At 50.3% G+C, this 15520-nt stretch overlaps 1 protein-coding gene across 2 annotated transcripts; it reads right to left on the bottom strand.

Annotated features, from left to right (window-relative positions):
* Positions 1-293: 293 nt before the first annotated feature.
* Positions 294-11559, bottom strand: Exosc2 (exosome component 2). 2 transcript variants are annotated; one of them, XM_070014852.1, is made up of 9 exons: positions 11413-11559; positions 9227-9328; positions 7960-8005; positions 7713-7802; positions 6545-6610; positions 4541-4609; positions 2940-3116; positions 2372-2500; positions 294-1272 (listed from the first exon to the last, which is right to left on the bottom strand). In XM_070014852.1, exons 1-9 carry the CDS (start codon positions 11532-11534, stop codon positions 1192-1194), a joined length of 882 nt encoding a protein of 293 aa, XP_069870953.1. In that variant the 5' UTR covers positions 11535-11559; the 3' UTR covers positions 294-1191. The 2 variants fall into 2 exon arrangements, with proteins under 2 accessions (XP_069870953.1, XP_069870954.1); XM_070014853.1 differs by lacking the exon at positions 6545-6610 and having other exon boundaries at positions 4541-4621; positions 11413-11534.
* Between the last annotated feature and the right edge of the window lie 3961 nt (positions 11560-15520).

Raw genomic sequence — 15520 nt, 5'->3', positions numbered from 1 at the left:
ATGGTGTGAGTCACAGGCACCCAGACAGAACACTGTATTTTTTAAGCAGAATCCAACATTCTTCCAAACTGTAGTATCTGGTTTCTATCTTTTAACTCTCAATTATTCAGAAGTGAAATCATTCATTACAGGAAAAAAACAGCTTTGCTTTCCCTATCTCCATTTTTATGTTTTCTTCATATTGATCAAAGTACCCCCAAAGTGCTCAGAGCATCCTCAAAAGCATTACAGGTAAGGCAGCCTGGTGTATCCCTCAACTCTAACACAGGGACACGCAGGAGATGAGATTCCAGTCTAGCAAAAGGCCGAGCTTTATTGCGCTGCGGGGCTACCGGTACCAATGACAGTCTTAAACTTATTGATTTTGGCTCAAGCCTGTAATCCTAGATCCTCAGGAGGCTGAGATTCCAGGATCAAGGTTCAATACCAGCCTGGACAGGAAAAGTCCGTGAGAGTCCTCTCCAATTACCTAACCAAAATTTAGAAGCGGAGGTGTGGCTCAGATGGTAAAGCATCAGCCTTGAGTTAAAAACCTAAGAGCCAGCACTCAGGCCCTGAGTTCAAGCCCCAGCTCCAGCACATACAAAAAGCGAAAGTATGGGCTGGGAAGTTGGCTCAGTGGTAGAGTGCTTGCCTTGCATGCATGAGGCCCTGGGTTCAATTCCTCAGCACCACATAAGCCGGAAGTGGGGCTGAGGCTTAAGTGGTAGAGTGCTAGCCTTGAGCTGAAGAGCTGATGGACAGCGCCCAGGCCCAGAGTTCAGGCCTCATGACCGGGAAAAAAAAAAAGCAAAAGTAAAAAAGTGATAAAGTGGCTGGCAATGCCGTGTTTTCTATTGACTACCTCACCAGGCACGCGCCTTGTGACAGGGAGTGGAAGACAAGAATTCCATATTATTCCAGAATTGAGGCCAAGGGGGACGGTGTCATCTAACTGGATGCTGCTCACTCTGAAGGACCTAAAAACCAACAGCTGCACCAGGACTCAGCCAGGACCCAAGGGGCCAGGGGCAGCGTTCACTTCCACCCAGGCTGCACCAGCATAGCACAGCAGTGGGCAGGCCCTGAGCTGAAGGCAGCCATGTGGCAGAGAAGCAGGCGAGTAAAGAATGTCAGATCCATCCGAGGCCACCGACTTGTCCCATCCACATCTCCAGCGAGGTCCACAGTCCCATCTTCAGGAGCCCCTCCTCAGCCCTCCTGTTCTAAAAGCCGCTGGCGTGTCTCGAGTACAATCTCCTCCATTACATCTGGCTTCAAGATGTCTTTGATCTGAAAAAGAATCATCTTTGTTTTGGTTCTATAAACCAATCATCAATCCAAATGCAGAAACTAAGCACATTGAATATAAACCTTCTGTATCCTGTGCCTTTATCAGACTCTTAAGTATTGCCAGACATGGCTTGACCAGTCAGCAAGACTGCCTGGGGTCTAGCGGACAGGAACAAAGATATTCTAACTTTCATTAATAAGATAGTTGATGCCAGGTGCAAAGGCTTACACCTGTAATCTCAGCTACTTGGGAAGTAAGAAATTGGTGGATCATGATTTGAAGCCATCCCTAGCAAAAAGGTAATGAGACCCCCATCCACAAAAAATGAGCCACTTGTGGTAATTCGCAACTGTCATCCCAGGTACCTGAAAGTCATAGGTAATAGGATTACGTTCAGGGGAGCTGGGACCAAAAAACAAGACTCTAACTGAAGAAATTAATAAAGTAAGCTAGATGCTAGTGCCTCATCCCTATAATACTAGATATTTAGTAGGCTAAAACCTAGATGGTAACAGTTCAAAACCAGACTGGGCAGAAAAATCCACAAGACTGAGTGAGCTGTGGCTCAAGTGGTAGAGCACCCGTCATGAGCAAGAAAGCCAAGCAAGAATGTAAGGTCCTGAGTTCAAGGCCCAATACCAATATACACACACAAAAAAAACAAGAGTATAGATGTGGGGCTCAAATGGTAGAACATCTGCCTACCAAGTGTGAAGCCCCAAGTTCAAATCCCAGTACTGTCAAAGAGAGGTATATAATTTGGTATGGGGAAAACCAAGTCAAGCAGGCTGCGGTCATCAACAAGTCCAACCTAACACCCACCTCCACCCCCCGTCCCCAATCCCTAGCCAGACTGGACATTGAGTGTCCTGGGGAAAGATCTGCAAGACAACACTAAACCAGTTCCCAATGATGCACAGACAGGTGAAATGCATGGGACACAGGCTGCTGACTGAGGAGACACAGGAACAGCTCCGGGGCAGAGGGATGGGGAGCAGGGGTACCTGACGAGGGAAGGTCGGAGAGCAGGGGTACCTGATGGAGGAGAGACGGGGAGCAGGGGTATCTGGCAGGGGAGGGACGGGCAGCAGGGGATACCTGATGGGGGAGGGACGCCTCGTAGCAGTACAGGATACTGGTGTCATAGAGCAGCATCTTCTGGGTCACCAGCAGGACAATGCAGTTCCGGAGCCGGGAGATCACCTCTCGATCAGCAAGAGAGACAGGCTGCGAGGGGACACAGGAGTCGGGGGAAGATATGCAGGACCACAGTAAGTGAACAGCCCCGGAAGTCACAGAAAAGAGATCACACCCCAGACCTTGGGGACTTCACGTCTGTCAAACAGCTACATCTGAAGGAGACCAAGCAGAGGCTTGTTCAGTGGTGCTCCGGCAAATACACTGCAACTACGCATCTCCACAAGCAAGAGTGTTCAGAACACCCCCAGACAGAACCCCAAACTCATCCTGACCCCAGCAATCACAAATAGGCAGGCTCAGCACAGCGGCGTTCCAGCCACTGCCCGACATAGACTGATGGAGTAGACACGGTGGTCTCCTAAGCTAGACTGCCAGGACAGGAACATCTTGTGTTCATCTGACAAAATCACACACACACATGCCACGGGGTAGAGACCGTGGCTCCATGCCCACGGCACTTCCTCACCTCCAGGTTGGCAATGAAGCCCCCAGCATCCTCGTCTTTGTGCTCGGGGGTCGGATAGATCCAGATGAAGCCGTTGTTACCCAGAATTACCGAGGCTCCGCAGGGCAAGTCATGGAAGTGAGTCTTCTGCCGCTTCACCAGAGAGGGCGACACTTGCACCAAAACGCCCTGACCTAGCTAGACACACAGATGCGAGGCCTGGTCAGCGTGGACCATGGGCAAGGTGAATAGAGTGGCTTAACAACACCGCTCACCGGCGTGTCCAAACCAGCATCCTGCCCCCTCACCGCTGCACCTGCTGTTTACAACGCCTGCGCCTCTGAACCCAGAGACCCTTTACACATTCTCCCCAAAAAGGAAGGCAGGGACCAGAGGCTCACACCTGTAATCCTAGTTACTAAGGGCCCTGAGATCTAAGGATTGGGGTTCAAAGCCAGCCTAAGCGAGAGGCTGTCAGACTTTCCCTTTGTCTTCTTCTTTGTATAAAATGCTGGCTGCTGGGGAGGCTGGAACCTGCCACCAGCCAGGGAATGCTGTCCCGTCCCAGGACCTTCCTCGGCCTCAACCCCAAGCACTCATCTTCCCCACGAGATGTGTCACTGCTTTGGTCAAGAGCTGGTCCTAGCAGGCCGGTTCCAGGCCCGAGTGCTGCTGGGAAAGGGCGCACAGCACGGCCTTCAGCCCCCACCTCAAGTACACATATATGGCAGGGGGACCCGGGAAGCTGCTCACTAAGACAAAGCCAGCACACACATGCAGCACGGCATCATGTGCCTCAGGATGTACGCATGTCTGTTCAGCAACGTAACCTCAGAGAAAAGCAGTGAATGCCTGTCGAGGCTTAGATGATGTACAACTCTTTCCAAGCAGGACCAGAAAGTGGTAGGGCACTAGCCTTGAGCTGAAGAGCTGAGGGACAGTGCCCAGGCCCAGAGTTCAGGCCCCACAACCGACCAAAAAAAAATGTGTCTCTCCAAGCAGGACCAGAGGCTGGACCGCTCTAGATACAGCCCTGGCTTCCCTGTTCCAAGGACCGCCTCAGCTGGGCCAGCTCCAGGCAGTGGGGCTCTTCTACCAGAACCATCTCAACTGGAAAAGGCTAAGCTTAACAGTGCTGTGAACCATGGAAATGCCCACTCCTCCCACTAGGCTCTGGGCACAGGGGCAGGCTACGAGATGCTGGCGGTAGAACTAAACTACAACCCTTTCCCCATTTTCCTTGACACAGTCTTGTTATATAGTCCAGGCTATCCTTGGACTCTTTTATTTTTGGTCGGTCGTGGGGCTTGAACTCTGAGCCTGGGCACTGTCCCTCAGCTCTCCAGCTCAAGGTGAGTGCTCTACCACTTGAGTCACAGTGCCACTTCTGGTTTTCTGGTGGTTTATTGGAGATAAGAGTCTTACAGCCTTTCCTGCCAGGGCTGGCTTTGAACCCTACTCTTCAGATCTCAGCTTCCTAAGCAGCTAGGATGACAGGTGGGAGCCACTTGGCACCCGGCCTACTTGGGTTCTTTATTGCAGACAACACGGCCGGGAGCTCTGAGAATCTGAAATGGTCTTGAAGTCTGTTGATAAATTGAAATGGCAAGAATTCAACTTACCTTTCCATATTTCAGACTCCTCGTGTGCAAAGAGACAGCGCCATCTGAGAACACCGCCTGGACCTCAGCCTGGCCAGGGTGCTGGTGAAGGAACAAATGGTAACCTTGCAGCCTGCTCTGGCATTACCTGCCTCCCCACCTCTGTCTTCCCCTCCTGTCTCCAACAGCCTTTCCACCCCCTGGATAGGCTGGGCATGATGGCTTATGCCTGTAATCTCAGATACTCAGGAGGGTCTCAGTTTGAGGCCAGGCAGGGCAAAAAGATTTTGAGTCCCCATCTGAATCAATAAGTGAGATGTGTTAGGACACACCCATCATTTCAGCTACACAAGAGGAATAAAGAGGACTGCAGTCCAGGTCTCAGCAAGAATGCAAGACACTAAAATATAACCAAAAGCAAAAAGGCAAAAGGGCAGGAGTGGCTAATCTGGTTTTGCCAGCACAAGGTCCTGGTACAAACCCTCGTACTACCATAAAAAATGAAACAACAACAACAAAACCACCATTAACAAAGCCCAAGTCCAGCCTATTACAACCCAGACCACAAGGCTATACAGGTTAGAGTTACAAGAGGGGTCTGAACAGCGCTAAGGCATCTTCCTGAATTAAGGAGGCAGAGAAGCTTGGTGCTCACATCTGTAATCCTAGCTCTTCAGAAGACTGAAATCAAGGATTAGAGCCAGTCCAGGCAGACAACTCTGAGAGACTCATCTCCAATTATCCAGCAAAAAGCCAGAACCAGCAGGCACCGGTGGCTCACGCCTATAATCCTAGCTACTCAGGAGGCTGAGATCTGAGGATTACGGTTCAAAGCCAGCCCAGGCAAGAAAGTCCGTGAAACTCTTAGCTCCGGTAAACCACCAGAAAACCGGAAGTGGAGCTGTAGCTCAAGTGGTAGAGTGCTTGCCTTGAGCTAAGAGCTGAGGGACAGCATTCAGGCCCAGCGTTCGAGGCCCATGGCCAACAACAACAAAAAAAAGCAGAACCAACTCATGGCTCAAGTGGCAGACCATCAGCCTTGAGCATAAAAGCTAAGACAGGGGCTGGGAAGGTGGCTCAGTGGTAGAGCGCTTGCCTTGCATGCATGAGGCCCTGGGTTCCATTCCTCAGCACCACATAAGCAGAAAAAAAAAGCCAGAAGTGGCACTGTGGCTCAAGTGGTAGAGAGCTAGCCTTGAGCTGAAGAGCTGAGGGACAGCGCCCAGGCCCAGAGTTCAGGCCCATGACCGGACCCAAAAAAATAAAAATAAATAAAAATTAAAAAAAGCTAAGACAGTACAAGGACAAATTCAAGCCCAGTATTAGCACACACACATGCACACACATGCACACACATACACACACCTGTGAGTGCACACATACAAATGAAACAAGCCAGGCACTGGTAGCTTTTACTTGTAATCCTAGCTAACCAGGAAGCTAAAATCTTAAAATAGTTTCAAAGCTAACCCTGCAAGAAAATCCAGGAGACTCTTATCTCCAATTAACCAACAAGAAATAAGTGTGGCCAGGCTCCAGTTGCTCACACCTGTAATCCTAGCTATTCAGGAAGCTGAGATCTAAGGATCACGGTTCAAAGCCAGCCCAGGCAGGAAAGTCTGCATGACTTCAATCAACTACCAAAAAGCCAGAAGTAGAACTGTAGCTCAAAGTGATACAGCACTAGCCTTGAGCACAAAAACTCAGAAACAGTGCCAAGGCCCTGAGTTCAAGCCCCAGGACTGGCACACCCACACACAAGAAATGGAGTTCAAGTGGTAGAGTGCCAGTCTTGAGCAAAAAAACTCAGACAATGCCTAGGCCCTAAATTCAAGTTCCAATACTAGCACACATACAAAAAAGGAACCAGAGAAAGACCACAGCAGAGCCCTGGACACTTGACGCAGGACTCTGGTCCCTCCTGTCATAGAAGACATCCAGCACAGCTGACATAAAGGACATCTCCATTTCCGGTCCTGTGGGGTGGGGGTGGGGGCACAACAGGAGGCTAGGACACAAGGATACACTGATGAGGTCCCCTTCCTGCAAGAAACCTCTCATGGCAAGCTCATCTTCTGCTGATCTCCTCCTCTGAAATACACAAAAAACAACCATGTTACTTGAGTCAGGTCCTCAGAGAGCTCCTTCACCACTTCTGGATTTCGCCTCCTGATATCTTCGAAGTCAGCCCTGCTATTTAAACATGAGGGCAGGAGGGGGACCCTAGGCCCCTGGGGAAGGAGGTGATCGGGACTCTCCAGGAGGAAGCCCCACCCTCCCTCCCTCCCACGTTCAAATGCCTCGCCTGCTCTCTGAAACCCCTCAGCTAACCCAGCCCTTCCATGATAGCACCTGCTCCTACAGCGCCTGCTCTGAGCCCACGTCATTTTCCCAAACTCACTTCTATCCTTCAACAATCAACTCCAATGCCAGTCTTTCCTATGAGCTCCTCTCTGGAATTAATCATTCACGTGGCACACGCTTGTTCCCTGCCAGCCTGGAAGCTCCTGGCATTTCCCACAGGAGTGAGCACAGAGTGCTGTCTGTAAGACAGGCTGAACTGAGGCAGGTAGTACACAAAAGGCTACAGCTGTCTGGAATAAATGTCATTCAATTCACCGAAACTTAATCTACAAATAACTTTTTTTGGGGGGGAGGGGAGCGGAGGGCAGTTGTGGGACTTGAACTCTGGGCCTGGGCGCTGTCCCCCAGCTCTTCAGCGCAAGGCTAGCACTCTATCACTATGAGCCACAGGGCCACTTCCAGTTTTCTGGTGGTTTATTGGAGATCAGAGTCTCACAGGCTTTCCTGCCCAGGCTGGCTTTGAACCGAGATCCTCAGATCTCAGCCTCCTGAGCAGCTAGTAGGATGACAGGCAGAAGCCACCAGTGCCATGCTTACAGATAACTTTTTGAGGCACGCCTTCACTGTGGGAAGCTTATGTGGCGAAGGGAAAACGATCAGCACCAGGATCTAAGCACCTCTCCGAGTGGATGTCCCTGCTCTTACCCCACGCCAGCTGCTGTGTGTGCGGGGAGGCAGGGGCAGGTCTAAAGCCTGCATGCGCCAGGCAGCACACCTCATAGACAACAGGAACAGCTACCTCTGCACAAAGCAAAACACTGGCAGGGCGAAGCCCCTGACCAGCTCCTGCTGGCCACCTGCACCGTGCTAGGCCCCTGGAGGCCCTTACCAGCTCTCCTCCAGGCAGGTTCATGGACGAAAGCAGCAAGACTGAGTCCAACCGAGAGTTAGTCTCCACCTTCCACCTCTTCTGCTGAACCTAGGAGCAAGAGTCACACCTAGACACACTCCGGGGCAGCTCACACCCTAAGCAACCAATTAATTTAGTGGAACAAGCTGCAGGCCACACAAAAGCCAAAGGCTTCTACGCCACTAGCTTGCCTCCGCTTCATAAAACCCAGCAGCATCGGCTTTACCTCTGTGATTCTGCCCACTACAATGTCTCCTACTTCACCGTTGTATCTGAAACACAAAACAGAAGGCGCCCATCAGCCAACAGGCTTTCTCACAACATGGAGCACCTTCAGAGATGTGGGGGAAGCAGCAAGAGAGATCTGCACACAAATCACCAAATGCCAAGTAGTTCCTTTAGCTTCAATCACCCCTGCCCTGCCCCTGCTTTGCAGGGAAGCAGAGTACACCACCTCCGTGCTGCCATCCCTTCACATTACAGTTCTCTAAGCCATGTCCCTAAACCTGGCCCCATCCTGCTTCAATGTCCCCAGCACACCAACGACAATCAGATTAAAACCTAAGTCAGCCAGGCACTGGTATCTCATGCCTGTAATCCTAGCTTCTCAGGAAGCTGAGACCTGGAGGACTGTGGTTCGAAGCCACCTAGGGCAAGAAAGTATACAAGTCTCCATCTCCAACTAATCACCAAAAATGTGGTACTAGGGGCATGGCTCGAGTGAGTCAGCTGTGAGAAGCAAGAAAGCAGAGCAGGAGGGCTGGGAAGGTGGCTCAGTGGCAGAGCGCTTGCCTTGCATGCCTGAGGCCCTGGGTTTGATTCCTCAGCACCACATAAGCAGGAAAAAAAAGCCGGAAGTGGCGCTGTGGCTCAAGTGGTAGAGCGCTAGCTTTGAGCTGAAGAGCTGAGCAACAGCGCTCAGGCCCCATGATGGGACCCCCCCCAAAAAAACAAAAAACAAAAAAACAAGAAAGCAGAGCAGGAGCGCCAGGCCCAGAATTAAAGATCAGGTATAAGCACACAAAAATAACCTAACTCAGATCACAGCCCACCTCTTCTCCTCCCCTTTGCTAGCAGCTTCCTGGATCACAGTGGAAGCCCAAAAGCTCACCATGGCTACCAGACAGATCAGCAGTCCACCCAGCTCAGCTCCTGCTCTTCTGTCGCCATCCGTACCAACTCCCCTGGCTTCCCTAAGTGTTAATGACCACTTCTAGGTACTGACCTTGCTGGAAGTATGTTCCATGCATCATTCCATGAATTCTAACAAAAGCCCTCTAGGTAGGTCATGCTATTTTCTGAGGTCAGGTGACCGAGGGAAGCTGCACTGACCACTGCTAAACTACCCTCTACCACCCTTCCTCTAGTAGCACTCAATATCCCAGACCTCCAACTGGATGGGGCAGACGGCAGGTGGACAAGGAAGGGGTAGGAACTAAGGGGAGGCAGCGATGACCTGCTGTACAAGGGGAATCCACACCTTCTCTTCTCACCTGGTTTTCAGAGCTTTCACGCAGATCAGCTTGTTCACTCTCTCCACAGAGCCAGCCACAGACGCAAGGAGCTTCTCTTCCCCCATATACGTTCCATGACCTCTGTTATAACACAGGGTTCCAGTGTCACGCCGAAGGTCACCTCTCCCATTAACAATGTGATGATTAAGGCCAGTTACTCACAGGCAGATAGATAGGCAAGAAGCAGAGAAACCAGGCTTTGAGACTGGAGGGAAGGGGGGGGTGCGGAGGGGGGGTAGTGAGACTCTATATTAACAAATACGCCAGGTGTGGTGGTTCATGCTAAGATCATGAGGACAGGAGAAAAGGCAAAAAGCACAAGAACCTCTCTCAAGAACAACCTAAAGCAAACAGAGCTGGAGGTATGGCTCAAGTGTCTAGCAAGCACAAGGCCCTGAGTTCAAACCCCAATACCACAAAAAAGGAAGGAAGGAAGGGAGGGAGGGAGGGAGGAAGGGAGGGAAGGAGGGAAGGGAGTAATATATTCCTCAAACTTAACAGGACCAGCTCTCCTGGAAGAGCTACACGAACATCTGTCTGGACAAGTCATCTTACTCAAACGTCACCTTCTCCAGCAAGCCTACCTCATCACCTGGTATCCACCCTGTAGCCACATGTCCACTCTTTTCCCACTATAACTATCAATTAATGTTCTGAATAACTAACTCACGCCTATTGTTTTTGTTTAACTTACTCGTGTTATTGTACTAGAGTTTGAACTCAGGGCCTGGGCGGTGTCCCTTACCTTTTTTGCTCAAGGCTGGTGCTCTACCACTTAAGCCACACCTCCACATCTAGCCTTTTGTTGATTAACTGGAGATAGGAGTTTCCCCAATTTTTGCATCTGAGATTGGCCTTGAACCTCAAATCTCAGTCTCCTGTGCAGTTGGCCACCAGTACCCAGCTTGTTTATTGTTTATTACTGGTCTCTCCCTGTTAAATAAATTCCATCAGGATAGAGATTTTTACTTTTTTCAGTGTCATACCCCAATTGCACAAAATATGGGTTAAAAGTATGTCAGAATGAGCCAGGCACCCAGGGCTCATGCCTGTAATCCTAGCTACTCAGGAGGCTGAGATCTGAGGATTGTCGGTTCAAAGCCAGCCTGGGCAGGAAAGGTCATGACTCTTAATCTGCAATAAACCATTCAGAAAACCAGAAGTGGTGCTGTGGCTTAAGTGGTAGAGTGCTAGCCTTGAACTGAAGAGCTGAGGGACAGCACCCAGGTCCAGAGTTCAAGCCCCGACAAAAATAAAATAATGTCAGAATGAATCCTAACATTCTAGTATCCAATAATCCGAAACTAAAAGCTGTAAAGGCAATGCTACAAATGTTGTAGCCTTCCTTATTTACGTTCCTGTATTAAAGAATAAAATAAAAATAAAAGCTCACCAGAATTGAACTATCAATACTGTAATCGACCATTATTAATGTTGGATTTTGCGACTTTTCTTATGATGTCATTTAACTCTGGTGCTAAAAACAGCTACTGTTCTCACTACTAACAGATGAGGGAGCCCACCCTGGAGAGAGGCAAAGGAGCTGGTAACAAGGTAGCAGGACCAGAACTCCAGTTTTAGTCCCACATCTGTTCTGCTCTGAAATGCAAAGTTTGTATAATTAGATGCAAGCAGCCACAAGGTTTGCCCTAAGCCCCAAATATTAGCGGATTCAAAACCAATCCCCTTTGCCAGGCGTGGTGGTGCTCGCATTTGGGAGGCAGAGGCAGGCAGACAGCAGGACGTGGAGTTCGAGGCCAGCCTAGGCTGCACAAGCCAGTTCAAGGCCAGTCCATGCAACCTAAGGAAACCCTTGTCTGGGGGGTCGCGCTATGAGCACGACCCTGAGACCACACTGGGGGCGGGGGGGGGGGGACAGCCGGGGTCCCCGCACACAGCAGGAAAGTAAAGAACGGTCAAAGACCGTGGCTTCCGCGGGGGACCCAGAAGTCCCGCCGCCAGGGACCGGGATTCCGCGATCCCCGCAGAAATCGACGCGCGGTTCAGGAAGTGGGGAGCTCAAGCTCGGGACGCGGACGACCGCGCGGCTCCGCGGCGGAGCCCGCGCAAAGGGGCGGGATGTCTTGGGTGCGGGCCGGCAGGCCACGTGCAGCGAGCCCCGCTGCCGTTCCCTGCGGCCCCGGGGGCCCCAAGTCCCCACGTACCGCATGAAGCCCGTGTCCGTAGTGATCGTGTCCCCCGGCACCACCAGGTGTTTCTTAGAGTCGCGGCCCAGGCTCTCGCTGAGAGGCCTGCGAACCACTGGAAGCCTCATCTCCAGCGCCATCTTAGCGCCACTGACTTGCGCAGGCGCAGTTTGCCTGGGAGCCAGCGGACGGAGAGGCGGGGCCTCAGAACAGCAACCAATAGGAACGCAGGGTCTTGCGGCCATGTTGACTACTGGCAAGCTTTGAGTTCACCTGAAGGGACAGAGGGCGGCGTAGTTGCCATATTTACTGTTGGCAAGGAAGCACCTGTGCAATATTAGCCTCACGTTGTGTGGCCTAAGACTTTTTAATCTAACTTTTTATCATCATCACCAGCCTACTTATTGTTTTCCAGGTGTTTGAGGTGCTTGAGAAATAGACCTCTGAATTTCTGTTCAACTCCAAACAGGTTATTTGGTATTTTATATGAGTTTACATAAGAGAGTTGGGAAGGGAGTGGGATCTACTTGAACAGAGGAAAAGCCCTTCCCGGTAGCCCCAGATTTGTGTATTACAGCTTCCGTATTGGTGCGTGTTCCAGCCATCACCTGCACCCTCAAACATAGCTCCTCAGTCCTCTCAAGCTGATTTACTCTAGCATTTTTGTAAAAATTAAAATAAAAATGATGGGCTGGGTAGGTGGCCTTGCATGGATGAGGCCCTGGGTTCGATTCCTCAACACCACATAAGCAGAAAAAGCAAGAAGTGGTGTGCTATGGTCAAGTGGTAGAGCTCTAGCTTTGAGCTGAAGAGCTGAGGAACAGCGCCCAGGCCCAGAGTCCAGGCTACATGACCAACAAAAAAAAAAGGGGGGGCTGGGAAGGTGGCTCAGTGGTAGAGTGCTTGCCTTGCATGCATGAAGCCCTGGGTTTGATTCCTCAGCACCACACAAGCAGAAAAAGCCAGAAGTGGTGCTGTGGCTCAAGTGTAGAGCTCTAGCTTTGAGCTGAAGAGCTGAGAGGCAGTGCCCAGGCCCAGAGTTCAGGCCCCACGGGCCTATCAACAATAATAATAATAATAATAAGTTAAAATAAAAATTAAAAATAAAAATCACCTAAGAAAGCCAACCAAACCTTGCATGGCAGGCATATCTGGTTGGGAAGTCAAGTGCATGGGTAATACAAAGATCTTCCTACAACGATCTTTTGTATCTACTCAGGAAACTGAATTCTGTGTGCCCTGCACCATTCTAAGGATTGGGCAATGGATGAACAGGTGTCATTTATGTGCTTTTATCCTATTTAGCAAGACTATTTCCCTGGTCCCTTCTCCCTACTCTCTATTGCTCACCACTTTCTCTTGCCCTACAAAGCTTGCAGCACAGCAAGATTCTAAAGAAAATTTAATAAGCTAGGACAGATGACTTAATTGCGCCTCTAATCCTAACTACTGACCAAGACCTGATGGTGGCTCAAAGTCAGCTCAGGCAGACAAATCCATGAGACTTGGCTCCAATGAACCTGAAAAAAATCTGAAAGTGGTGCTGTGGCTCAAGTAGTAAAGCACCAACCTTGAGTGAAAAAGCTAAGGGACAGCGCCCAAGTCCTGAGTTCAAGCCTGAGCACTAGCACAAAAAAAAAAAAGAAGGAAAGGAAAGGAAAGGGAAGGGAAGGGGAGAGAAGGGAAGGAAAAGAAAGGAAAGGAAAGGAAAAAGAAAAGCCAACCCTATTACAAAGTGGGCAGCTGGACCTTTGCTCTCCTGGCCACCAGGAGGCAGTTGCTAGTACAGATAAAGACCTGTCCATCTTGAGCCCAGCTGTGGCCAGTAGCGGGCGACTGTGTCCTCTGAGCCACAGCCTTGCCCAGGCAGCTCTGGAAGAAGCATTTGGGTGGTGTGTCCTAGACCAATGGGGATTTAGTACTGAAACCACTCAGGTTCAATCCCTGGGAGAGGGACATAACTCTAACCCAGCTCCTCTACCCAGTACTCAAGTTCACCGAGCCTGTGGCAGGGTTGCCTTTGTGGATTCCTGTTTATATAGGAGAAAATGGAGGCCCATGAAGGACTAAACAACATAGCAGATGGCCGCCAGCCACATGCTTCTATCCCTCCTCTGAGAATCTACACAGCCATCCTCGGAGATCTGTTTGTCTCCTCTCTCGCTAGGGTAACTAGAATGACCTCCTAGCTGGCCTTCCTAATTCTACATGTGTTTTCCCCCCCTTCCCCTCCCCACACCCCTTCCAAACTCCATCTAGCAGCCAGAGGGAGCTTTTAAAACACAGATCATATTAAATCACTTTCCTGCTTAAAATGCTCTGGCAAACTTCCCTGTACACTAAGAATAAAATCCAAACTCATCATTGTGGCGTCCCTGGCTGTCTGGGACCTCACTTTACTCTGAACACTCTGCCCATCCCTCACCATGCTGCAGCCAGACACTCTGGCCTCCCCTCCGTTTCACGAGCGCCACACTCACTACCACCCCAGATCACTTAGCTTTGGGCCTTTTTGGCATGGAGCCTCCTCTCCCAGATCTTTGTTTAGCTGGCGCCTCCTCTCCTATCTTTGTCTTCCTCAGGGAAGGCGTCCCTGACCTCATTGTCATGAATAATTCTCCCACCAAATCCTCTTTTACCACTGGATACTGTTGAATGTCTTGTCTTTGAATTTTCTTACTTGTTTATTCATTGCAGTCTCCTCTATCAGAAACGGATTGCTTTTGCAAAAGATCTGAATGGCCAGGCAGTGGTGGCTCACGACTGTCACCTAGTTACCCAAGAGGCTGAGATCTGAGGATTGAGGTTCAAAGCCAGCTTGGGCAGGAAAGTCCATGGGACTCTTATCTCCAATAAACTACCAAAAAGCTGGCAGTGGAGCTATGGTACAAGTGGTAGAGTGCCAGCTTTAGAGCAAAAAAAGCTCAGGGACCACGCCCATGCCGAGTTCAAGCTCATAGACTGGCACAAAAAAAAAAAAGAAAGAAAAGAAAAGAAAAGAAAAAGAAAAACTCTGAGTTTACTCACAATGGTGTGAATTCAGGACAGCAATCCCACGTGAGGCACCTCTAGGTGCAATGACTGCACATTGCCACCAGGTGGGTTCTGGAGCCTGTGTGTGTTCCCCGGGACCTGTTTGCTGAGACTTGGCACAGCAGAATTACTGGTGGAGAACAAATTAGGTTTTTGTTCAAAGACCCTACTGTTTTCTCTGAAGTCTGACTCAGTGAGCCTTTCTTTTTTTTTTTGTCGGTCGTGGGGCTTGAACTCTGGGCCTGGGCGCTGTCCCTCAGCTCTTCAGCTCAAGGCGAGCTCTCTACCACTTGAGCCACAGCGCCTCTGCCTTTCTTTAATAAGTGAGATTGCCCATTTGGAGACTCAACAAGTGGATGTTTGCTGTGGCACTGTTGTTTTCCTGGGGGAGGGGCGTGTGTGTGTGTGTGCGTGAGCGCACGCGCACAAGCGAATGCGTGTGCTCCAGTACTGGAGCTTAAACTCAGGGACAGAGCACTATCCCTTAGCTTTTTCCACTCAAGTGTGGCACTCTACCACTTGAGCCATGCCTCTTCTTCTGGCTTTTTGTGGTTACTTGGAAATAAGGCTCTCAAGGACTTTCCTGCCTGGGCTACTTCCAACATGATCTTCAGGGTCTCAGCCTCCTGAGTAGGTAGGATTATAGATATGATAGATATGAGCCACTGGTGCCAGTCACCACACACACACCCTACATTGCTCTTACTGACCTGGGGAGGAGAGCCAGGCCTAGCCCTGTATAATCCTTAAAGCCCTTTGCCCTTCATTGATGACCTTTCTGCACCTGTTCATTGAGGTGGTTCTGGGAATGGATACTCAGAACACCTGGAAACTGGAGAAGAGCACCATCTTCACCCATCCCCACCAGCTGCTGCCATCCCCTCCAAGTTGGCTCTGGAAACAAGAATTCGTAAGTAAAAACTTTGGGAAGTAGCAAAGCAAGGACACCCATCTCCGAGTCACTGGACACTGGGAGAAACCTGCCTAGCTGCTTCCACCATTTGCGTGTATTAGCATATGTTGTGGCCTGGGCTCTCACCCCGGTGACACGGACTTTTCTTTATTCCGGGAAGTATTTCAGCCTGGGATAGCA

This window comes from Dipodomys merriami, unplaced genomic scaffold (assembly GCF_024711535.1).
Source record: "Dipodomys merriami isolate MVZ:Mamm:240054 unplaced genomic scaffold, mDipMer1.0.p SCAF_11, whole genome shotgun sequence".
Taxonomy (NCBI): domain Eukaryota; kingdom Metazoa; phylum Chordata; class Mammalia; order Rodentia; family Heteromyidae; genus Dipodomys; species Dipodomys merriami.
Note: the sequence above shows the minus strand (reverse complement) of the source record. Positions and strands in the feature narration are given on the sequence as shown.